Source organism: Heloderma suspectum, chromosome 17, assembly GCF_057233095.1.
Source record: "Heloderma suspectum isolate Gila_16-S chromosome 17, 16-S_ref, whole genome shotgun sequence".
Lineage (NCBI taxonomy): Eukaryota > Metazoa > Chordata > Lepidosauria > Squamata > Helodermatidae > Heloderma > Heloderma suspectum.
The window spans coordinates 21868581-21892955 of record NC_139474.1 but is presented as its reverse complement, the minus strand read 5'-3'; the positions used below and the strand labels follow the sequence as shown (position 1 = coordinate 21892955).

Below are 24375 nucleotides of genomic sequence, written 5' to 3'. Positions count from 1 at the left end.
ACAGGAAGCCCATAAGGACGGCATGAGCACAATTATAGCACCCTGCTGACACTCATGTTCCCAAGCAACACTACTGAGAGGCGTAGTGCCTCTGATCCTGGAGGCAATTTATAGCCATCATGACTACTGAGGTCTTAGGACTTGTAAGAAGAATTTTGAATTCAACACTTAAACCCATGAACCTTTCATAATGGAATCAAAGAGGGATTGTAATGGTTTTTAAATATCTATCTATCTATCTATCTATCTATCTTTGTCCTTTAGTTTGTTTTCTACCTTGTCTTTCTCTCTACTCCTTTAAAAAGGTGTTTTAAGTAATCCATCATCACAGAAGCCTTTCCACATTCCGGAGAATGGGATCCTGGGAGGATCCATCTTGCTTCCTGTCAATCCACCCCCAGCAAAAACAGTGGCTCGAATTGAATGGGATTTCCAAGAGAAAAACAGCTTGGCATTTCGTCTTGAAGAATTTAGTGGTGGAAAACTGGGGAGGCTGAACAAAAATGACAGGTTTGGGCCACGGCTAGAAATGGCCAATGAGACCACACTGAGGATCAAAGAACTGCAGAGGGAGGACAGCGGAGTATATAAGGCTCATGTGCGATTTTCTACAGCACAGTATCAAGAACACACATTCATACTCACAGTCTAGGGTAAGTCATTATTGCACCATCCCTGTCTGTTTGTGGTGAAGTCAAGCATGGAGAAGGAGCTTCACCATTTCTTCTGCATAGTAGCTGTCAGCCACAGGGCACAACGGTCCTGAGATGATGATTATTTTTTAACAGAGCCGGTTCTGGAGCCACGGCTTCTCCTCCTGCTAGCCTCCAAGGCTCCAGAGATGGCTGCAATGTGACCCTGCAGTGCCACGTGTCTGGAGAGGGGGGATTTAACATATCCTGGAAAACAGGGAACCCCCTCATGGACATAGATGAAGGTTCAGACTGGTACCAGCTTTCCACCAATGGCACGGCTCTCCGCTTGTCATGGCAGCCCAGCTCCTCAGATTCCGCCTTCTCCTGCCTGATCAGCAATCCTGTGGATCAGAAGAGCTGCTCCTTCGACCTGCTCAGCATCTGCCAGATGGAGGGTGAGTCTGATTAGAACAAGGGAAGTTAACCTGTGGGCCTCCAGATGTTGTCAGGCTGCAGCTCCCGTCATCCCTCCCCATTGGTCATGCTGGCTTGACGGGAACTGCAGTCCAACGTCTGGAGTTCTGGAAGTTGCCCACCCTTGGAGTAGCACCTGAGAGTGACTCTCCTGTTCAAAGCTGTAAAAGAGAGGAAACCTGGGTTACTGAAGCCAAAGATTTATGGGGTGAACGATCTCCAGGAAAGGGTGCTCGTAGCAAAAAGCGTGCAGAGTAGAAAAGCAGTTCTCCAATCTAGACTGTCTGGGAGGAGAGTTTTCCCCTCTAAGATGCTGGCCCAGTGCCCAAACATCCACACATATGGAAGTTTATAAGTAAACCAGAAGTCTGCTATCAAAGGGGGCAACAGGTCAGAGGCAGGCTGGGCCTGGGGGCAGCTGCAGGAGGTCCTCGGATAAGCAACAGGTGTTTCCGATCTGCTTCACTTTGCCCACCCTCCTGCCATCTGAGCCCACCTTACCTCCCTCCCCTAAAGACCCGTCCCCTCCGTTGTCTCTGCAGGAGCAGACGTCCATCTCTCTTGGTGGAGCCTTAGATTCATTATTGTCTTGGTGGGACTCTTGGCACAGATAGCAGCTGCCACCTCCTTGACCATCCTGGAAAGAAAAGAGCAGAACCGGCACTATGCAGGTGTTTGGAAGGCGTCACAGCATTTTTTGTTAGAAGTCTCTGCACCTGGCTGGAACAGGCCAGGGGGCAAAGGGAGGGAAGTGTGAATGGTGCTCTTGTCGTGAAAATGTGTGTCAAGTGTTTGCGGGAACTAGCAGTGGAACGCTTGTATTTCTCACAGTGTCTTTTACCCTCTCTCCCATTTCCTAAGATAGTGGGGTGTGTTTGCACCCCCTTTTTTATTTAACCAGGAAAAGCTGGTGCAGGTTGTGCAAAACATTAGGCGGAGCCCCTGGTTACTGTATCTCTCAATTTCTGTATCGGGTTCTAGGAAATGGAGCACCTCCGTTAAAGTGGGTGCCACGATATTGACACAAGATGTCGCTCAACAAAATGAGGAACCAGCCAACGTCCTGGGAAGCAGGGAATCAGCCCGCCTCTTGGATCACGTACCCCAAAGAAAATCTGAACGGAGCACCACAGACCAGCAAGCAGTGCAGGAAGGGGTGCCTCATTCGCACGTCGTTCCCATCAGGATGGTGTATGAATGGACTTGGGCCGTGCCACGAGGAGGACCAGCCAAGTCTCTGGCACCAGATCTCCCATCTGTGACAGAAGATAACAATGGGTGCCCCCCCCCCAGGAAGCTGAGTGGCACACAATGGGGAATCCGAACAGTGGGGATTCCTCCAGGGGGGAGGGCTTGGAGGCCAACCTCCACCCCCTGGAGGAATCTAAGGAGAGTCAGTGGGCCAGGTGGAGAACCTCTGCTGGCCAGATGAGGCTGATGGGCCAGATGTTTCTTATCCCTCATGGAGCACAGCAGGAGTGTATCCTCTGTAATATTATTCTAAAAACCCTTCCATCATTGGAGACACTCTCAGGCGTTACCCTTATGCACTCCAAGCATATCTTTGTAACCAAATGGTCTAGGAACTTGCTTTTTAAAAATAAATGAAAACAATTCTCAACAAGCTGAATTCTTCACACAGACACACGCACACGCACGTGCACGCGTGCTTCAAAGTTAAGTTCCTTTCTCCATTTGAAGAATCCTGTGACAGTCCACGGAAGAAATGGGAAAGGTACATTTCATGGGGGTTGGACCTGATGGTCTTATAGGCCCCTTCCAACCCTACTCTTCTATGAAGGGCAGGCTGGGAGACAAAGCTGTGCTGGCTTAGAGTTTTGTGTGCCCAGGAGTCCTCCGCTGGGCACTCTTCCCCTCCTCAGAAGTAGAAGGTATTGGGTATTGTTATTGCAGCTGTGTTATAAATGTCAGATGTGGTATGAATGTTTTCCTGCACACTGCATGCCAGAGAGCCACAGTGTGAAACTTGCACCCCAGCAACCCTCTGCAAAGAGTTAGTGTTGTTCTGAAACGTATCTGGTGGCATCTCCTCACCGTCTGCGGCAATCTTGAGTTATGTGGTCAGTGTAGAGACGTAGAAAAGCTACAGCGCCGAGGACATATAAATAAAGTGCAGCCTCATTTTAAAACTTGTTCTTATATTCCGTCTGCGTAAGCTGCCCTGGGAACTTTGCTGAATGGTGGCTTATAAATGCTTAAAATAAATCCATAGCTAAATGAAATGCATCCTGTCATTTAGAAACAAATCACTGATCCCAAGAACAATCAAATTGTGCTAAACAGCACCATCCATAAATATGTGATCTGTGTTGCGAGTTAATTCCTCAGGAGTAAAAATGTAGCTGTCTGCAAAAGCCATGGACTCTTGGGGCTGCCAGGCAGGCACATTATCTCAGGCAAGCAGTTCAAGAGGGTGGGTGCCACAACTGAGGAGGCCCTGCCCAGTGTCCATTTCTAACACATCTAAACTCTGTAAATGTGAGGCATAGAGCATTAATAGAGCACTGTGGCATTTTCCTACCACACAAGCCAGCTTACAGAGACTTGGGAATCCACTGGCTTTTCCTTGCTACAACCAGAAAATCCAGTTCAGTTACAAGATTGACAGACTAATTTGTAGATGGACATTTATCAGGACAGAAATGTCAAGTGGAATCTGCCATGTTCTCTCGTAGATCTCATGCTGCACACAGAACCTTCCTCTTGCCTCATACCCAAATGTTTTCAGTGAAGTCAGGTTACACATGAAGGTGGAAGTCATCAGATAACCAAGTCCATCAAATAACCAAGTCTAGGGGAACATAAGAACCACTCGTGGGGCAATCCAAAAGCAAGTTCAGTTATGAGATGGGCAGGCTAATTCATGGCTGGACATTCATCAGGACAGAAGTGTCGGGTGACGTCTTCCCTCTGAGACTCCAAGGTATGCTTCTGCTATACACAGAGGTACCTCTCAGGCCCTATCAGGCCCAACAGCAATTTATTGACAATGCACTAAATCAGGCAGGCAGGCCAGCCTAAACAGCTGAGTTTAAATCCTAGATTTCCCTCATGGATTTGCTTTACCAGCTCCCCTTTGGAACCATGTTATGCTTTCCCTTTTGTAGCATCTCCTGTGGCAAGGAGTTCCACAGTCTTTTATGTATCTTCATACTTATCTATTCCTGTGTTAATTGATGTGTTGTATTCTTTTAACTCTCTCTCTCTCTCTCTGTATACTCTTTTAACTGTTTGTAATCTACCAAGACAATGTATGTTATTGGGCAAATAATAAATACAAAATAAATACATACATACAATGCTGAATATGGGGATGTTTGTTAAGAGGAATAGGGTTTCCAGGAAGCATTCTGTGGAACTGGGGAACTCCACATTTTGGGAAATCCATCCTGTGTGTGTTTCACAGATTGTTTAGTCCCTTTGTTCCAGCATCTGGTCACAGACGGATTCGAATTTTTGTCTTTCATTATGAGGAAAAATACACAAATAATTCCGTAAGAGGGTTCACAGCAATTTACATAATTTACGTTAGTACATAACATTTAGCATATTGTCCCCCATTCCATTCAACTTTTCCCCATGTATATTTACCTGTCTCCGCAGAAACTTTCCTATGAATAAACCTGCAGAAATTTTGGGAAAGTTTAAAAAATAAAAATCCAGACGTTCACAGAGGAGGCCAGTCTGCAGCGGATTCCACAGGTCAGATTCTTGGAAATCCAAACTCATTTTAGTCTGTCTCAAATTTCTCCAGCATCCCTATGTGAAACCCCAAAGTTTGCATTTTCATGACCTGGAGTCAGTTCAATAATGGAGATCACATCACTTGCTACATCCTCATATTACCTTTTAAAGTAGCTCCTAAATTTCTGGGGGTGGTGGCAGCATCTGTGTGTGAGAGAGAGAAAGAGGGAGGGAGAGAAACTGAAAGAGAGCTCCCCATCCCTCGTGAAATATCTGCAAATTAGTCTAGGAACTAGAAGAGCCAGGCCACCTGGGATCGGAAGGCTGCCGCCTAGTGACTGAAAAGTAAATCTATAGCATCTTGGAGCAGCCCATGGGCTTTTTAAAAAAACGGCGGAGAGAGAGAATGAACATATGAACATATCTGAAATGAACCTCCAGGAAGTGGCAATTCCTGCTATGCCAGCAATGCAGCTGGGATTGGGGCTTGAGCCAAGGGGGTCGCTTGTGCCATTGCACCCAAGGTTGGGGCCTCCCAGAGGCTCCGAGCGGCTGCTGGCGCAGAGGTTCAAATACGTGGGTGAAACAGTTAACTAGTCCTGTGCACTGCAGGCATCTCAGAAGGCACCGATCCCTTTGCACCGATCAATATTCTAAACCCATGTACACACCAGGGATGTACGAAAGTCACTTACCTTTCCGCGGATTATGTTGATGGGGGGGGGAGGTGTTCTGTCCCACCCCCCGGAATCCTCCACGGCCGGCTGTGCTCTGCGGCAGCTCCGCAGAGCAGCCGGCCAGGCCCAGCCAGGCCAGAGCTGTCCGCAGCCAGATTTCTGGCTGCGGAGGGCTCTGGGGGGGGGGAACCGCGTACGTTTTGGCCATCTGAATCTACGTAAATATTTACGTAGACTATGACGGCGAAATAAAGGGGAACGCAAATAGCGTAGTGGGTGCTATTTGCGTCCCTTTTTGATTCACCGTTTTAACCTACGTAAATCTTTACGTAGGCTAAAATGGCGAATCAAAAAGGGACGCAAATAGCGCCTGCTACGCTATTTGCGTTCCCCTTTATTTTCACCGTCATAGTCTACATAAATATTTACGTAGACTAAGACGGCCAAAAATAAGGAACGCAAATGGCGGCGGCCGTAGCCACCATTTGCGTACGCGGTTCGTTTGTTTTTTAAACCCAGCCATGATAGGCTACGTAAATCTTTACGTAGCCTATCATGTCATTTTGTTGGTTTTTTTACAAGACTGCAAATGGCGGTGGCGGCAGCCAGTCGGAAGACCAGCCGCCGCAGCCACCACCGCTGGAGCCGCCGACGGAGCCGCTGCCGCCACCCGGAAGATCTGCCCCAGGTAAGTCTCGTCCTGGGGGGGGATCCGTGGGGGGGCGGGGGGCAGGCCATTCCGCCACGGAGTTCGGGGGGCCGAATGCACTGGCATTCGGCCTCACCGAGATCCGTGGCAGAATTCTCTGCCATCCCTAGTACACTACACACACATACCGCAAATGAAGGGAGGTGGAGAATTTCCAGGAAGAGGGCCTTTTCGGTGGTGGTACCCCAGTTGCAGAACAGCCTTCCCAAATATACAAAAAAAATCACTTTTCAATAAGCACCTAAAATTGTACATTTTTACAGATTTCTCTCAAAATAGGCACTTCTCTAAAATATCCATTTTAAACTGCATTTGGATTCATCTCTTGAGTTGAGAACTGTGGTGGAACACTCTGGAAAGGTGAAATCAATGAGTAAATATGTTCTGATTTGAACTTTAGTCCAGGGCAGTGTGGATCAGGTCGCTTTGTATATAAGAATGTGCAAATATTAAATTCCACAGGCATCCCTATTTCCATAAAGGCTGAAAAAATGCGTATTTCCTTTCTGAAGGTCAGCAACCTTGGCGAGCTGACAGGGCGCCATCACCCTTTGGGGTGGGGGGCAAGGCTGTGGCTTTGAAGGAGGCATCAGGGCAGGAGAAGGAATTGCTCCCAACTCTGGACCCAGATGACTCCACCTGCTCAAAAGCCCCGCAGCATCAAGAGCCCAGCCTGGAGTGGTTGCACGGCCAGAGCCCCGGCCTCTCCCGGGCCATTGGCGCCCACAGAGGCTGAAGGAGGACAAGGTCCCTTCGGCTGGCAGATGCCTTGCCCAGAGGAAGTGGCGCTCGCCAGCCAGACTGAGCTGAAGCCCTGTTCAGGGTGACGGATGGGTAAGAATTTTGCCTCAGTTCCATTTGGATAAGAATGTACCAAAATCCACAAAGTTCTCCATATTCGGAACAGACAGAATTTGAACTTTAAGAAGTTTGAATGCAAGAGAAAGCGAAACTGACAGATTTCCCCATCCCTAATTTCAGTCTCCGTCTGGGCCCCTGGGGTAGTTTGTTGCTGAAGCAACATTTGAGCTCATATGTACCTGCACAACACACGGAACTCGCCAGGGTTCACCTGTCAGGGTGGAAATTGAGCCGATATAGCACCAGAGCAGTTCTGATTCTGAGGAGGATCAGCAATCCGTGGGAGAGGAGCCAGCTCATCCCTCACAGGCACAGCAGCTGGCAGAGATTCCTCCTGCCGGCATTTCTGAGATAGACAGTGATCCTAGCAGCGAGAAAGTGCGGGAGGGGGGCTTGCTGGACGCTCAACGCAGACGCAAAGAGCGACGAGCGATGGAGGGCGCAGAAAGGAGGCGTAGCGGCCGTTTGGCGCACAAGCAACGGCCGCCTCCCGTGGACCCAAGGGAAAGAGGGAGGATCTCTCCCCAGCCCATAAGTTCAGGGTCTTCAAGTGACTCTCCTTCAAACGGGGATCAACTGCCTACTCGGCGCATAGGCTGCTCTGCTGTTCCTTGCTTAGTCGCTGGTGATCAGCATCTGAAAGAGTCATTAAGTTGTAAAATGATTAAGCCTTGACAAGAATCCTTTTGTCTGTGTCTTGAGCTGGCTACTGGAGTCTACTGAAAGTGGCCGCTAGGGCGCTCCTGACACCACCCTAGAACCTGGACTTCACTCAGCTCTCGCCTGGACTTTGCCTTGCTTGACTTTGCCTTACTGGAAACTGAACTTTCCCTTTCCAGAACCTGAGCTCTTGCCTAGAACCCCCTGCATGGGTTGCAACCACCACTGGGGACAGAACACAGGGCCAGCCTGACTGCACAAAACGCCATCATTTATCCACGAGGAAATGAAGAAGTGTATTTGCGGTGCCTCCTTGCGCTCCAGTGTTTGCTCAGCAATATTGCAGTGCATCTCGAGCACAGCAGCTTGGAGAGGCAAAACGTTGCTGATGCTTCATCTTTTCACTGTGGTTGGAAGCAATGGATTCTGGGATGCAGCCTCCTACACAGGGTTTTGTAGGCAACATTCAATAAACACAATCCCTAACTGGCATTTTTCCCCCATGGCTGAAGTACTAAGTAACTAAAACATCTGAAATGAACTGTCTAGAATAGTCTTGGTTTGGGAACCACGTTTGCCTTTTAATGCCTTTTTCAGGGGCAGAGAGAGGCCTGGATGTACTTTCTGCTCCTTGAAAATATTTATGGCACAAAGGGCTGTTTGTTCCTGTTTGCCTTCCTGTTTGGAATGCTGGGGGGGGGGGGTGGCCGTTTCTAAGTGAGCTGCAGAAGGCTTTTCCAGGCAGTAATCGGGCCCCCGTTATTTAAGCCAAGTCGAGGCAGGTTGGTTTATAAGCCCCTTTCCTGCAGTTACTGCACTCGAAGCAGACAAGCAACAAGAGATAAGGATAGCTAAGAATGTGTTTGTGCCAAAGAGAAAGACACTATCATTAAATAAATGTAAAGGGGACGTGTGGATGTTGCTGTGGCAGGTAACTCATTGCAGCTACAGCACTGGACAAAATATCCTAGAGCTGCCTTCCCCGACCAGATGCCCTGCGATGGCCAAGCTGGCTGGGAAAGATGGGAGTTGTCGTCCGTACTTTTGGGGGGCACCAGGTTGGGGGAGCTGCCTTAGACAGTGGCTCAAAAATGCCTTCAGCTGCCAGACATTCACTTTTAACAGGGGCCAAGAGTTGGGAGTCATGACAGCTGTTTGGGATTCCACAAAAGATTGTGGACTTGCTCAGGCTGTGGCAGATACTGTGTTGTGATGATGACGACAACGACAACAACAACATTTGTATCCTGCCTGTTTTCCTCTTGTGAGTCCTCCTCTCCATACAACAACTCCTCTCCTTGCAACAACCCTGCGAGGTAGGTTAGGCTGAGAGTCTGTAACTGGCCCAAAATCACCCCGTGAGTTCCAGTCCAACACTTTGGCCACCACACCACACCGGCTCTCTTATTTCACTTCAGTGGTTCATTGTAATCACAAGGAATGACGACTCTGCAGTTCCTTCCTACGCACTGTTGCTTTGGGAAACACACAACACACAACGGAGGAACGTTTTCTCCAGCACTAATTCCAGGCTTGAAAAGAGTGCCTCTTGATGTGGGAAAAGATATTTCCTTCATGCATTTTCACGTGCAGAGGGAAGATCCGTGTGTGCTCAGCTGCTAGTAAACACTGGGTTGGTTCCTAGCACCCTTGAGTGTGGATTCACTCCTGGGTGGGAGCTTTCCCAGCCCATCCACCCCACGGCGGCCCCACAGCTGATCCTCAGGAATCCCTGGGAATGATGTGGAGCCTTGCATTGACGGCTGCTCTTGCTGGCTCCTGTTGAGATCCAGCCCAGTTCCCTGATTGAAAAGAAATGGGCTTAAGGGTTGATTGTTCTAAAGATTTCCTGTTTATGACTTTGGGGAAAGCCAGTCCTTGAGAACCTGCGAGTCCACAGTCCAACATGGTGTGCATTGGGGGTTAGTTCTATGAATAGGGGGAATGCGTCATGAGGGATGTCTGTCATTGGGAAATGGGTGTTTTTTTGACTCAATGGAGTTCCGCAGCAGGCCCAACTCGGTTTGTGTTGGCTGGCTGACCTGCGGGTTTCCCCGGACTCCGGGAACCTTTTGCATATTTTTTGCGTGTGTCAAGCCATAATTTGCACAAATTAAAAAACACGGAAAATCCGCTAACTGGCCTGACTTGTTGCAGATGGAGTTGGACTCTGCAATGGAAAATGGACCAAAGTCCGCGGGGGGCAGGGTACCAATGAGCTCATCCAACATCCCTATGTGTGATCTTTTTTATTCTTACCCACATGGCTAAGGTGCAGCCTGATTATGCTGTATGCTGCTCCGGGTACTTTTAGTAAAAGGGTGGGTTGTGAATTATTATTATCATTATCATCATCATCATTGTTGTTGTTGTTGTTGTTGTTGTTATTATTATTATTACTAAGTACCAGCTAGACTTGCCAGAGCTGGGTATGTTTAGCCTGGAGAAGAGAAGATGGAGGGGAGACAGGAGAGCAGCCTTCAGATATCAGAAAGGCTGCCATGCAGAAAATGGGGCAAAATTGTTCTCACTTGCTGAGAACAGGATGGGCAGGATGCAAACCAAGGGGTAGGAATGGGAAGGGAAACGTTTTTGCTTAAATATTAGGAGAAAGTTCCTAACGGTGAGATTTGTTCAGCAGCGGAACAGCCAGTCTTGGGAACTGGCAGGTTCTCCTTCACTGGAGGGATTTAAGCAGAGGCTGGAGAGCCATGTTGTCAGGGATGCTGTAGCTGCACCCTGCAGTGCAGAGCCTGCAGTGAGCAGGGGGTTGGACTAGATGATCTCCAAGGAACCTTCCAACTCTACGATTCTATGGATGTTTATTGAATCAATTGTTTTCTTATGGGACAACCCATGGGATTTAATTGTAATTGGGATGTTTTATGTATATTTTCTGTTGCTTACGTACACCACCTAGGGAGGGCTTTTGTCGTGAAAGTTGGCGTATAAAACTTAGAAGAAATAAACATTGCTTGATAAATTTAGCACCTTTTGTTCAAAAGTTGTTTCGATCTCAAGGTTCATCTGGACATCCAGGGACTTTAAAGCAAGGGGGAGGGAGGAGGCCCCCGCAGGAAATGGCTGAGATAAGGCTCTTGAGATAGGTCACAAGGGAACCGCACAATGGACTCCCACTTGGTCAAGCTGGGCAAGAAAAATAACACATAAAGCCACTCACTTGCTAAATAAAGCCAGGGAAGTCGAGAGGGAGGAGGAATGTGTTCTATTCATGTCGTAATGTGAGCTTGCCTAATTACGCCCTTTTGAACCAATTTGCAAACTGAAACTAGGTATTCCTTCAAAATTTCACAGTTCTCCAAATTTGGCGACAGAGTACCCCCCCCCCCATATTAGGGGAAATCGTCCCTATCTGGAGAGGATGGACCTCACCTCAGTTATCCATGCACTAGTGACGTCTAGGCTGGACTACTGTAATGTGCTGTACATGGGGCTGCCTTTGAAGATGGCCGCCTGAGTGTTGGTGGGGGGAGGTGATTTGATCATGAAACACCTATACTTTGCCAGCTGCGCTGGCTACCTGTGTGTTTCTGAGCCCAATTTAAAGTGCTGTTTTTGACTTTTAGAGCCTTAAATGCTTTGGGACCAAATTACTGGAAGGGCCGCCTTCACCCATATCAACCTGCCTGCACTTTAAGTTCTGCAAGAGACGCCCTTCTCCTTTGCCCACCTGTAAGGGCAGTTAGGTGGCCACACAGGAGAATAAGTTGCCATCAGGGGTCCGCTGTGCTCCATCATTGCAGGCTTTTGAAAAGGCCTTGAAAATGTATTATTTTCCTCTGGCCTTCTGATATGACTGCAGTTGTGGCTGTTTTGTTGCTGATTTTATTGCTGTTTTTGTTGTTTTCTTACGTTTTATTGTGGTTTTATCGCTTTAATATTGTATCAGTTTCATGTGCTTTATTGTTGTACGCGGCCTTGGGAGGGCTTCATCCCTGAATTTAAATTTATTTATTTTAAATAAATAAGTCAATAAAAAAATTTTTTTGTTTCAATCCATTTTAATTGCCCCTGTCAGCTGCTTTGAGTGCCATTTTTTTTATAGAAAGGCAGGGTACAAATCAAATCAAATAAACAAATAAACGTTAGGCAACAACGTGTACCAAAAGTCTTGCATTAGGAGAAATGCATACCAAATGGGTATGAATTTTCATGCAAACTTTTTAATAAAAGTTCTTAAAGGGTGGGAGAAACCGAACATAAGATCAAGAAATGGAGGGAAACCATCCTGGACAGATGCATCCACCTCTACAGGCGAGAAGGGTCCCTCCGGCTTCCTGGTGAAGGAGGCGTAAATGTTTCCAGAGCTCCTGGAAAGTGGCCTTTGCAAAGAGACAACCTGGATCCCCGCCAGCCCACTTCAGCCCAGCCAGCCTCTCAGCTTTAGGAATTCAGTGCTGCTGTCGTCATGTCTATAATTATACCACCACCGACAAAGCCGAGGAGCCCGGGGCAGCCCTCCCGGCGAGGACAGAAGGGAGGCTGATGGCTGTGTGCAGTCTGGGGGGGCCAATGCAATGGCGGGGAGCCCCTGCCCAGCCTGCACAAGGCCCCAGGTTCGATCCAGTTCAAGGGCTCAGCCAGCAGCGAGCAGGGATCCTTCCTCTGCTCAAAACCCACTGGGACCTACCGGGCTAGCTGGACAGCTGGTCTGAGCGGCTTTAAATAGGCCAGAGGACAAACGCCCGCTGGATTGGAATGACCTCTTCTGCACAGCTGTCGAAAGGGCAGCAGCTCCACTCCAGCCTCATTGCACCCCCTGGCCACACCGGCCGGAGGCAGCTCATGCCGGGGACCCACAGCTCCGTTGAGGAGCCCTGCTGTGCCTGTGCAAGTCACAGAATCACAGAATCACAGAAGAGTAGGGTTGGATGGGGCCGACAAGACCCTCGAGTCCAACCCCCTGCTCAACGCAGGAATCCCAGTCAGAGCATCCCTGACAGGCGGCCATCCAGCCTCGTCTCAATGCCTCCAGCGAGGGAGAGCCCACCGCCTCCCTGGGTCACTGGTTCCACTGTCGCATTGCTCTGACAGTCAGGAAGTTTTTCCTGATGTTCAGCCAGAATCTGGCTTCCCCAGGCTTGACCAGTAAAGCAGTTCTATCCGTAACTACTCACAAAGAACAAAACAAAATAGGTTTAAGGAAAATTATGTGTGTGTGAGAGAGAGAGAGATAAACAATGTTGTTGTTATTATTATTATTATTATTATTATTATTATTATTATTTCCCACCTTTTTCCCAATACTGGGACTCAAGGCAGCCTTACAACATTAAAAACGTGTACAGTTAAAACATGTAAATACAAATATACGAAAGTTAGAAATATAATTAAATCATCAATAATATTAAAATGGCATAAAAGAGAATTTAAAAAGACAACAACAATATAAACAATAGTATCAATCCATCATATTCTCTCAGGTCCAGACTATCTATCCCCAAAGGCCTGCCGGAACAAAAAAGCTTTTGCCTGCCTGCAGAAACGTACCAAGGAGGCTGCCACTCTCGCCTCCCTGGGAAGGGAGTTCCAGAGCCTTGGGGCAGCCACCAAGAAGGCCCTCTCCCGCGTTCCCCCCAGGCGAGCCTGTGATGGTGGCGGGACTGTGAGAAGGGCCTCCCCTGAAGGTCCCAGCACCTGAGCAGACTCATAGGGGAGAATACGGTCTTTCAGATAACCTGAAAACGACCTGAGCCATTTTAATATAAAAACTAATATTCCACACAAAGTCTAAAACAATAGATTAGCAGTCTAACAGTTTATCATACATACAGAGTTGCAATACAGATCCCCCCATGAAGGCTATACAAATATGCAATGCCTCTATCCCAAACTGGGCCTCATCAGTGGGGGAAATATATAAATTACAGCCCTTGCAAAAACAATCTTTTCATGACGTTAAATTTTCTACATGGAACCAGTAAATATTAAGTATACAGATTCTGTAATCCTCATCATGTGGTTGAAAGTTGAATGCAAAAAGGGGGGTGGGTGGCAACAACATTCCCTGCTATATCCAAGAGTGATTCACTCATTCCGTCTAAGGCAGCCAGCTACCACAAGCCTTAAATAGGGCTGCTGTTTAGACCAGTTTTTTTAGATACTGGCACCAGCCAACTCCTACAAAAGGCTTGGATGCTTTGCATAACCATCTAGAGCATTTAACATCATGAAAAGATGGTTGTAACAAGGGCTGTAATTACTGTTTATATATTTTCCCCACTGATGAAGCCCGGTTTGGTCAAAACGCATTTGGGAGAGAGGCATTGTATATTTCTATAGCCTTTGGGGAGAGAAATCAGTATAACAACTGTGTCTGGATGATAAGCTGCTGGACTGCTAACCTCTTGTTTTAAGCTTTGTGTGAAACATTAGGTTTTTTATATAAAATTTGTTATAGATTATATATATATATATATATATATATATATATATATATTATACACATAATTTTCCTTAAACCTATTTTGCTTTGTTGATCGCTGGCATCTCCCTGTTAGAAGGATCGGTCAGCAGCTGGCGGAAAAATCCTCCACCAGTAACAGGAGGCAATTCTGGGCTAGGTGGACAAAGCGCCGGACCCTGTTAAAAGCAGCTTATTATGATCCATTGAGACCATCCAGATTTTCCCTCCCTCCATCCCTGCGCCCTCCCCTAGAACACCTGCCGGAGCAGAATAAAGCCCTGGTTAATTACCTGTTACATTAGCCATGCTTGCAAGGAGCCTGCGTCACCAAGGGTCGCTGGCAGCCTGCCACAAGCTGAGTTCCAGGAATCGCACTGGATACACCCTGCCCCTCCCTGCGCCTTTGAACATCTGGCACTCCCCCCTCAGCTTTTGGGAGCCTCTCGCATTTGTTCTGGCAGAGCAACGACAAGCTCAGAGCTTTGGTCTGTGCTCACGGATTAGTTTGGGGGGAGATCCATCATGTTTTCCTTTAACACCGCTCCAGACCCCCTCCTCTACACACATTAGTCACCCATTGTGTTTTGGATGGATACAGGAGGGGTCTCCATGCTGCAAATGCTTGGAAAATGCCCAAGCAGAAGCCTCGAGATCTCTCTTTTTGGGGAACGCTCACCTGTTTTCTCCTTGGTAAGTCCTCCAAATGCTTGCTAAAAACTCCATGCAGGGCTAAATGTGCATTTGCTTTTTCGCAGGGAAACTGAGCCGTGTGTTTTACAAGCCTAGTGAGAGGGAAAAGTGGACAATGATAGCTAGGAAACATTCCCAAGAAGCGATCTTGGGGAAAACAGAATTGCTGTCCGTTTTTGTAGCTAGAAGTACGGACCTTCTGAAGTTAAAATAGCATTTCTTATGTCTTTATTGACAGAGACCTGGAATGTTTTTAAATATCCCCAGCCCCCCCACAACCACACCACCAAAATCAGGGTGAGGAAGATGGAAGGTAACTCTTTGAATCTTTACCAGAACAAAGGAAGCTGTGTCAGCCATTCGAAGAATATTGTTAGTAAAACATATTTTCTTCATGGTGGCTGGAAATTAATGATGGATAAATCTAAGAAGGGCACTGCTCTTCATGTGGCCTTGGGAGCGCGTCCCACTGCGTTCAGTAGATCTGACTCCCAGTTAAATTTGCAACTGATAGCAGCCTAAGCTTGATTGATGTTTGCAATTAAAACATTTGCTGTGTTGCTGGATGGTATTCTATTATTATCGTTGTTGTTGTTCACTTTCTTCTTACAACACTGTGCAGCTTATTGTTAAGACACAACTGAGAACTGCATCATTAGCAACCCTGCCTCTGTTCCGACCACCTAGAAAACTATTTCAGAGCTTGCGAGGCTTCAAAAGCAGCGTGTGAAATGGCCCCCGTGAGGCTGGGTGATGCTTGTAATTTTATTTTGGTCCCGTGGAGCCATCACCACAAAAATCTAGACATGGGGCACTTGGTGTCAAGGGTGGTTTGCGGTTGTCTCTCTTGGCTGGCGTCAGGATGTTTATGTACTGAAATAAAATCCATGCAGTGCAGGGACAGGCAACCATTTTGGCCCATGGGCACATTTGGCAATTTGAGGAACTGTCTCGGGCACCACCTTCTTGGTGGCTGGATGCACTTGCCGAGGAACGCATCGGCCTGCAGCCACCCACCATCTCAATTTCCTAAGGGTGTCTCTGAGTCCCACCATGTAGCCCAGAGGCCTTCATTGGAAATGAAGATGGTGGCAGCTGGAGGCCCTCACAAAAAGTGGGAGGGACAGGGCAGCTGGGCAGGCACCAAGAAATATACCTGTGGGCCACTGGTGCCCATGGACACCACTTTGCCCAATCCCTGATATAGTGCAATACCTTTTGTAGATCACCCCAAAGGTCACAGAAATGTGGAAGCTTTTGAGATCTCCAGATCTCTTCATCAGGCAAGATGTTACAAAAAGCAGGTTGGTGGCAGGAAGGGGACAGTAGGATTGCGGGGTGGGGGATTCCAACTAGATGTTCTATAGCCAGCCTTTGGGATGCTCTGGGGAGCCCCCACAGATCGAGGAGGCGCTCCTCTTCACAAGGTCACCTTCCACATGGAGGGGGTGGAGCTATTGTGCTCCCCCTCCTCACATATTCAATAAACACACACCAGGAACACCGGCATAGGGCCCATGTCTTGAGATGATATGGAGGAGGAGGGGCTGTGGACATGCCATCTTTGTATTTATAATGTACCAGTTCCTGAGGACATAGGATAGGGAAGAGCAGTTGAATGCAACATTTCTACATGCCTTTCTGCATGGAGAGGAAAAAAGGGTAGGGTGGGTGATGTCACAGGAGAGGGGGACACAGCGGGAAGGCCTGTCTCCATGATGTCTTCTGGTTTGCGGACTCGGTCCTGGTGGGGGCAATTTGGGCTGTGGACCAAAAGGGGTTGCCTGCCTCTGGACCGTGCGCATGTCCCCGGTCCGGTGAAGAAATGAATAAAGGGAAAGCCATCTGGCAACTACAATTTGCTTGTCCCGCAGCACTGAGTAACTAACCATATCATCTGACTTCCAGACAGATACACAACTTTCTCAAAATATGCAACTTCCTCAAATTGCATACATTTCAAATCACCCACTCTTTAGTCTACGGGGAAAATGTGTGCCATTTTGGAAATTTGCACAGATTTGCTAATTGTTTGCACAACTTTCACATTTAGCTTTTAAGAACATAAGAAGAGCTGTGCTGGATCAAACCAAGGGTCCATCTAGTCCAGCATTCTGTTCACACAGTGGCCAACCAGCTGTCGACCAGGAACCCACAAGTAGGACATGAAGGCAACAGCACCCTCCCACCCATGTTCCCCAGCAACCGGTGTACATAGACATACTGCCTCCAATACTGAAGGTAGCATATAGCCATCAGGACTAGTAGCTATGAACTTTATTTGTGTCATCCTGTTTTCACCAGTAGCCGCTGCGGGTAGGGATGTACGAAAAGTACTTACCTTTCCGCGGATTATGCTGATGCTGGGTGGGAGGCGTTCCGTCCCTCCCCCCGGAATCCTGGCCGGGGGGGGAGGCACTCCGTACCTCCCCCCCCAGAATCCTGGCCAGCCGGCTCCGCTCCGCAGGGATTCTGCGGAGCCACCGGCCATCTCCGCCAGCAGCCAGACATCCAGCCACTGGCTAACAGGGATGCAAATGGTGGCGGCCGTAGCTGCCGCCGTTTGCGTCCCTGCAGTCAGCCATGATAGGCTAGGTAAATGTTTACGTAGCCTATCACGGCTGATTAAAACAAAAAACAACAACGCGCCTACGCAAATGGCGGCGCCCATGGGCGCTGCCATTTGCGTTCCTTATTTTGGCACGTCTTAGTCTACGTAAACATTTACGTAGACTAAGATGGTGAAAATAAGGGGAACGCAAGTAGCGTAGCGTCTACGCTATTTGCGTTCCCCTAATTTCTGCCGTCTTAGTCTACGTAAACGTTTACGTAGACTAAGACGTGCCAAAATAAGGAACGCAAATGGTGGCGCCCATGGGCGCCGCCATTTGTGTACGCACGTTTTTTGTTTTTGTTTTAATCAGCCGTGATAGGCTATGTAAACATTTACCTAGCCTATCACGGTGTTTTTTAAAAATCTATCCGTGATAGGCTACGTAAATCTTTACGTAGCCTATCACGTTTTTTTGTTTGTTTGTTTGTTTGTTTTACCTGGAAATGGCAGTGGCGGCAGCCGGTCGGAAGACCGGCCGCCGCAGCCACCACCGCCGCCACAGCTGCTGCTGGAGCCGCCGCTGCCAGGAAGATCCGCCCAAGGTAAGTCCCGTCCGGGGGGGAGCGGGGGGCCATTCCGCCACTGATTTCGAGGGGCCGAATGCGCTGGCATTCGGCCTCCCCGAGATCCGTGTCGGAACTTTCGTACATCCCTAGCTGCGGGTTGCTCCATCAGCACAGGAACGGGATCTAAATATCCCCCTAAACTGAGGGAAAGAGTGGGACGGGCATGTTGTCATGTCTTTGCTCATATTCACAACTGGGTTGTAAAAGGGTGGATTTCACCACTTGTCTGATGCAGTGGAGGCTGGTGGCTCCGTTTTGGTGGGGTCATGAATCCTTCCTGGGGTTCAGCCAGAACTCTAAAGGAGCTATCCAAGGTGCTGAACCTGTTTTAGTGAATATAGCTTGGATAGCTCCCTTAGAGATCTTGTTGGTTCTGACTGAACTCCAGAATGGATTCACAGCCCCACAGAAAATGGAGCCACGGGGATACATTGGTCTGATAGCTAAAGCAATACACGTTGGGGAGTCTGAATATGAAACTGGGGGAGGGATGATGAGTAGCTCTGGATGCCTGGGCTGGGAAACGAGGGAGTTGCCCAACCTTGGCTTCGAGAACTAATCACCCCCGGAGATCGGATTGGCCTGTTCCTTCATGGCCATTAGACACCGGATAAAGCCCTTTCTCCCCTCCCCACTCCCCCACACCACAAGCAGGCTTATTATTTGGTTGATGTCTAAATCCTTCTGTTGAAATGCTATTTTATTTGGTTGATGTATAAGAAGCATCATTATTTTTTTGCGGGGGATTATTTCTCTCCCCCCACCCTTCTGTAAGTGATCAAACACAGAACCTTCCCTGAGTGAACAAGATCCTAGGAGAATTACGTAGCTTTTCTGTAAAGTTATCCTCTGAAAAAAAACGAGGCCAAAATGTAACTGGACCCCTTCAAAACAAGGCTGACTGCCCACATCTCAATACCAGCCCAAGTTGCTTTGCTGCCTGAAGCAAGGAGTTGTTGCAAAGACAACTCTTAAAACAGCCCTCTTCTCTCACTCTCAGGCATTTGGCAGCATATAGAGTCTCTGAATTGTCTCTGGCTGATTGTTTTAAATTGTTTTAGATATATCTTGTTGTGTGTGTTATTTGTTTTATGTCATTATGTGAATGGTTTTTATATTTCATATAATGTATTGTAATGGTTTTTCATTTTTGTGAATTGCCCAGAGAGCTTCCGCTATGGGGCGGCGGTGTAGAAATATAATAAATGAAATGAAATGAACTACGGCTCCTTCACACGGAGCTTTTTTCCTGCGATTGAGATTGCTCCTTCACAGAAGTTTGCAGGCTCTTTACATGATGCCGTGTGAACCTCCAAGTCACTAAATGCCCTTTGCTCCGTTTTTAAATAGATTGCAGATAATGAGCTATCAAATTACCCTGCTTGTGTTCTGCTTGAGTTCCCTCCATGAAAAGAGGAAAAGTGGCAAGAAGAGGAGTGAGATCAATGAAAGATAATGGAAGACTCAGAAACGGGGAGAAGGAGGGGGAAGGGGGTGGGGGGAAAGGAAGCACGTGAAAAAGGGAGTCGTTGTGATCCTGCATTTAAAATGGAAGCAGAAAGCCCAGTTTTAAATGCAGCATTTTAGGTTGGTGTAGAGATGCCCCTGGTGTAGCCCAAATGGTGTAACCCCCCCCCCCACTGCACTGGGTTCGACACCTTAAACAGTCTTGCTACATCACCTTCGCTTCATCTATCTTCCCCCACCTTTCATGGCATTTCCTGAAGCGAGTCGTTGAAACCTGCTGCATTCTGGCCAAGCTAATGGTTAAGAAATTGGAGTGGCCTAATCACATTGAGAGGTGTGGGGCAGAAGATCTAAGCTGGAGACGTATCCAAAATAAAGCTATGGGACTGGAAAAGGGGAGCTGAGTTATGTTTGCGTTAACTGAGATATTTTCCAAGAAGAGTGGAACAATTTTCACCCCACCCCACGGGGAATGCGAAGAGGTGAGTTCCAGCTGGCCGATCAGACGGAAGCCGCACCTTTTTCTCCTTGTGTTTACTTCTCCTTCCCATTGCTTACTTGTTTTTCCAAATAGTTGCTGTAAGTAACCCAGCTGAGAATCCACCCCATCGAGTGAACAGCATACGGGGAGAGTCAGCCTCATTTCTTGTACAAATCCCCCCCACAAAAGTGGTGACTGAAGTCGAATGGAATTTCCAACCCCAGGGCAGTAGCAGGCTCCTGATCGCAGAATTCAGAGGTGGAAAATGGGGGCGGCCCAACCCCAGCGACAGGTTTGGGCAGCGGCTGGAAATGGCTGCTGAGAACTCCTTAAACATCACAGACCTGCAGATGGAGGACAGCGGCATATACAAGGCTTACGTGACGTTTAGTACCGGCGAGATTCCAGAGCACACGTTTAACCTCGCCGTGTACGGTAAGTCATTATTTCCGCATTCTCGCCTGTGCCAAAATAGCTCAACACCATTACTCCTGTGCATGGCCAGGGGGCATAAACTTGATGTGGCTTTCATCTATGTTCAACAGAGCCAGTACCAACACCACAGATATTCCCGCAACTAGACTCCAATGCTTCAGATGGATGCAGCGTGACCCTGCAGTGTGAGGCATCTGGAAAGGGGGAGTTTAACATCTCCTGGAAAAGAGGGAACCCGCTCAGGGACTTAGAAGAAAGTTCGGATAGGTGCCATCTCTCCAATAACGGCACACATCTCCACTTGTTCTGGAAGCCCACCTCCTCGGACTCCAGCTTCACCTGCCTGGTCAGCAACCCTGCTGATCAGAACAGCTCCTCCTTCAACTTGCTCAGCATCTGCCCAAACAAAGGCGAGTGCCGTCACACACCCTGTCCTGATGAAACTTTAGCACAAATGTGATGAAATCCCTGAAAAACAGACAGGGGCACAGCCTTCCCCTAAACTGGCACTCTTCAGATGGGATGGACTACAGTCCCTATCATCCCCAAACAGAGACTTTGGAATGTGAGGGGGAGGGGTTTCCTATTTTTGGTCCTTGTGAATAAGATATGGGATGAAATCCCTCTTAAGACTGCAGCGCTGTGTAACTGTTCTGTCTTTTGCATCTTTTCATTGCTGTGGCTGCAATTACTCTCAGCAGAAATTTCGCTTTTTGGTCTGTGCAGGTGAAAGTCAAGCCAGGAGATGGTGGATCTTGCTGGTCATCCTTGTAGTTCTTCTCATCCTGCTTGCAGGTTTGGTGATCTGGAAGAAGCACAAGAAAAGATGGATACTGCGGTCTCATGCATGTAGGAAACTTCTGTTACTCTTTAGTTCCAGTTGGCATCCTCCCTTGGATTGTCTGTCCTTAGAGGCAGGCCTTGGGGATACAAGGGGATAATGTGTCACATGATACAGTGGCTTCCATGCTACCTGGGTCTGCTCGGAAGTAAGCCCCATTGAGTTCAATAGGACTTACTCCTTGGTAAGTGTGTACAGGATGGCAATCAAAGACCCTTCTGTGCTGATAAAGCATGGCTTTCCTGTGGCCAGGGGGAAGTGGAATTAATAAAATGCTGGCTGTGCATGCCATTTAATACTTAAATATGATTTACTTAATACGGACTGTATAGTTTACTCAGAAATAAGCACCATCAGCAAAGGTCCCCTGCAATGTTAATTAGTAGGTTCCTCCTGCAGGATCTCCTCCTTTTATGGCTTCCTGTTCATGGCAGCAGGAGGACTAGTGATCATCCTTAATTAGTTCCTGTTCCTCATGGAAGGCAAGGGTTGTAATGATCATTTTCCATTTCCTCCCTTGTAACAGTCAGGCCATGCCCAGTCCTTAGTGGGCTGTTTTAGGGTCACCTTTTAGGGGTTTTGTCTGCAAACGTTTGGGTCCCCCCCATGCCTACTGATCTCTCTCTCGTGTGTGTGCGTTGGAGGGCGGGGGGAGAGATCTGTTTTGGTAATGTTATACACAGTCTGAGAAAAAGCTTCCTATTAGTATAGTCAAGTGGAGGCCCACAACAAAATGCTTGGGTGTATCAGTCACACCTGTTGATGTGACTCCAAGGAACGTGACATCATAGATTTGTGCTTAGTTCGCTTTGCTAAAAAGGCCTGCAAATATGGAAAACTAAGGGGATCTCTTTTCTCTTTTTTCCTTCTCCCTTTCTATATCCCAAAGGATCATCTCGGCCCGCATGTACCTACCCAAATCTGAAGATCGGAGGCCATTCTCCAGGTGCCTCCACCAGGTGAACTGCAGTTAGTGACTATTAGGGTAAGGGCCCTGGTGGTGTGGTGAGACCCTGGTTTAACAGCCCAGTCAGCGACTCCAGGAGCAGCAAAGCTGACCACACTACAGTTCTTGTCAGCCCACATAAGTCTCCCAATGGCTTTTACTCCCTGCTAAAATAACATCCCCCTATTGTCCTAGTAGGAGAGAGTTCAAGCCAGCAGATGCACACGGGAGCTAGCCATGCTCCTGTTTTCAGTTTTCTTCTGTGTTGATGCTGTTTGCCGTGTCTTGACCCATCTACTTTGACCACACTATATCTGCTTAAACTGACCTTGCCTACTGTGACAGGACTTGGACCTGCCTTAATCTGACTGCCAACAGATGCTACCAGCTACCCTGTGAACAGAACGGGATAATTCGGAGGTAGGCAAGAGCTACAGTCCCTGGATTCTTCATTCTGTCTTCTTCCAAGAGAGCAAAGAGAGACTTCTGATTTCTGACTCAACTGCTACCTTCTGAAATTTGGCTGCCCCATAAAATATAACCTACCCACCTACTGGAGAAAGGGTCTTTTTGGTGGTGACACCCCAGCTGTGGATTGCTCTTCCCAGAGAAGCTTGCTAGGCACTTACTCTTTGGGTCTTTGGGACACCACGTGAAGGCTCCCTTATTTCCCCAATACTTTTACACGCTCAGATTTTTAAAGTTATTTTTTAAAAGAATTCCTGCTGCTGCTCAAGTCTTTGCTAAGCTGATTTTTTCCCCTCCATATTTATGCTACATTATTTTTAAAATTGGATATGATTGTATTTTAATGTTTAATTGTTTTAAGCCACCCATTCCTAATGTTGTTGCATCCATTTCGCAGGAATATTCCTATAAATCAGGCTTGCAGATTTAGCCCTCTGTGCTCTACACCTGTGCTAAAAATGTGCAGCCTATTCTTGTGTTAAGCATCTTCAGTTTGGATGTAGCCAACAGTTATGGTCCTTCAGTGGAGGGTGGAATCCAGGGACCATAACTGTTGGCCACCTCCAAACTGAAGATGCTTAACACAAGAATAGGCTGCACACTCCACCTTCTGCCAGCAGAGCAGAGAGAGAGAGTGTTGTAGCAGATAGCTGGGGCGAGCATTAGACGTTAATATAAGCACTACACTTTGTCTATTAATTGACTCATTTTTGCATTAGTATTTGGTCTTTGTTAATAAATCTGTGTTTTGGTAAATCAAACTAGTTGTTCTGTTCCAGAGGCACTCTGAACAATCTTTTTTTAAAATCTATTTTTATTTTATTTTTATAAATGAAATAAACACTACCAACAATATGATCAAAATCTTCAGTTTCCAACATTACAGTATTCTAAGAAAAAGAAAAAAGGGAGGATAGCAAAAGAAGGAAGAGAAAAAAAAGAAAAAAAAAGAATTATATTCAACAATAAGAACAAACCAAATATCCAGTCTTATAGCACAGGAATAGAAGCAAACAGTCCATTTCCATTGGCCATATAATACCATTCAGTTAATGCGTATTAATAAACATTAAAGGTTTAGCCAACAAGGAATAGTAATAATAATAATCCCATAATGATACTCCTAATAATACTAATAAAAGGGGGAACTTTAAGAAAAGGATAAAAACAAAAGCAAATCAAAAGTAACATCATATCTAAAAATATATTTATATGTGTGCACACACATACACACACAAATATGCACTTTATTACAATATAACATAAAAAAGGAGAAAGAAAAAAAATGCATTTATTCTAGCACTCTGAACAATCTTGTCACACCCCAGGTTACTGCTTTGGTTTTCTCAGATAAGCAACTAGGAGGAAAGGTGCATGCTCAGCTTCTAAGGGGCTGGGTGGATGGAGAATGGAAGCTGGCTGAGTTGTAACTAGGAACTCGGTACCCCATTAGATCTCTCTCCCTCAAGCCCTGCTGAACTTTAACAAGGTTGGTGGGGGCAGCCCTTGGTCCACTGGGATATTTTTGGTGGTAAAGCTAAAACAACTAGAGACCCACTAGTTCAGCTTACCTAGGGCCGTTTTGGGGTGCTGGGTTAAGAAGGAGGGGTAAGGGCTCCCCAAAGGACCCCAGAGGTGTCACACTTATCCATTTCTGGCCTGCTTTGGGGACTGAGTCTGCCTTGGTCACTCTGGTGGGCCATCCTTGCCAGGAGACAG

The 24375-nt window shown here is 47.3% G+C and overlaps 1 protein-coding gene and 1 long non-coding RNA gene across 11 annotated transcripts; both read left to right on the top strand.

Annotated features, from left to right (window-relative positions):
• The first annotated feature begins 562 nt into the window (after positions 1 to 562).
• LOC146334713 (uncharacterized) lies at positions 563 to 4434 on the top strand. The gene is made up of 3 exons (XR_014786374.1): positions 563 to 653; positions 789 to 1090; positions 2091 to 4434. It is a non-coding gene; the product is annotated as an uncharacterized LOC146334713 (long non-coding RNA).
• Positions 4435 to 14593: 10159 nt separating this feature from the next.
• LOC146334712 (SLAM family member 9-like) lies at positions 14594 to 23808 on the top strand. Of its 10 annotated transcripts, none has more exons than XR_014786275.1 (7): positions 14594 to 14838; positions 20060 to 20401; positions 20512 to 20811; positions 21197 to 21250; positions 22132 to 22201; positions 22534 to 23105; positions 23250 to 23574. XR_014786275.1 is itself a non-coding variant. In XM_084823881.1 (5 exons), coding segments are annotated over exons 1-5 (828 nt in total). In that variant the 5' UTR covers positions 14594 to 14777; the 3' UTR covers positions 22134 to 23516. The 10 variants fall into 10 exon arrangements, 2 of the variants coding, with proteins under 2 accessions (XP_084680007.1, XP_084680009.1); XR_014786270.1 differs by having other exon boundaries at positions 21128 to 21250; XR_014786272.1 differs by having other exon boundaries at positions 21128 to 21250; positions 22132 to 22227.
• Positions 23809 to 24375: the final 567 nt, after the last annotated feature.

Bases quoted from the DNA above. Each gene is read 5' to 3' on its own strand.
- LOC146334712 (XM_084823881.1), top strand. From the start codon at position 14,778: ATGCCCAAGCAGAAGCCTCGAGATCTCTCTTTTTGGGGAACGCTCACC. The intron at 14,839-20,059 runs GTAAGTCCTCCA...TTTTCCAAATAG, and splicing joins GCTCACCTGTTTTCTCCTTG to TTGCTGTAAGTAACCCAGCT. The intron at 20,812-21,127 runs GCGAGTGCCGTC...TGGTCTGTGCAG, and splicing joins CAGCATCTGCCCAAACAAAG to GTGAAAGTCAAGCCAGGAGA.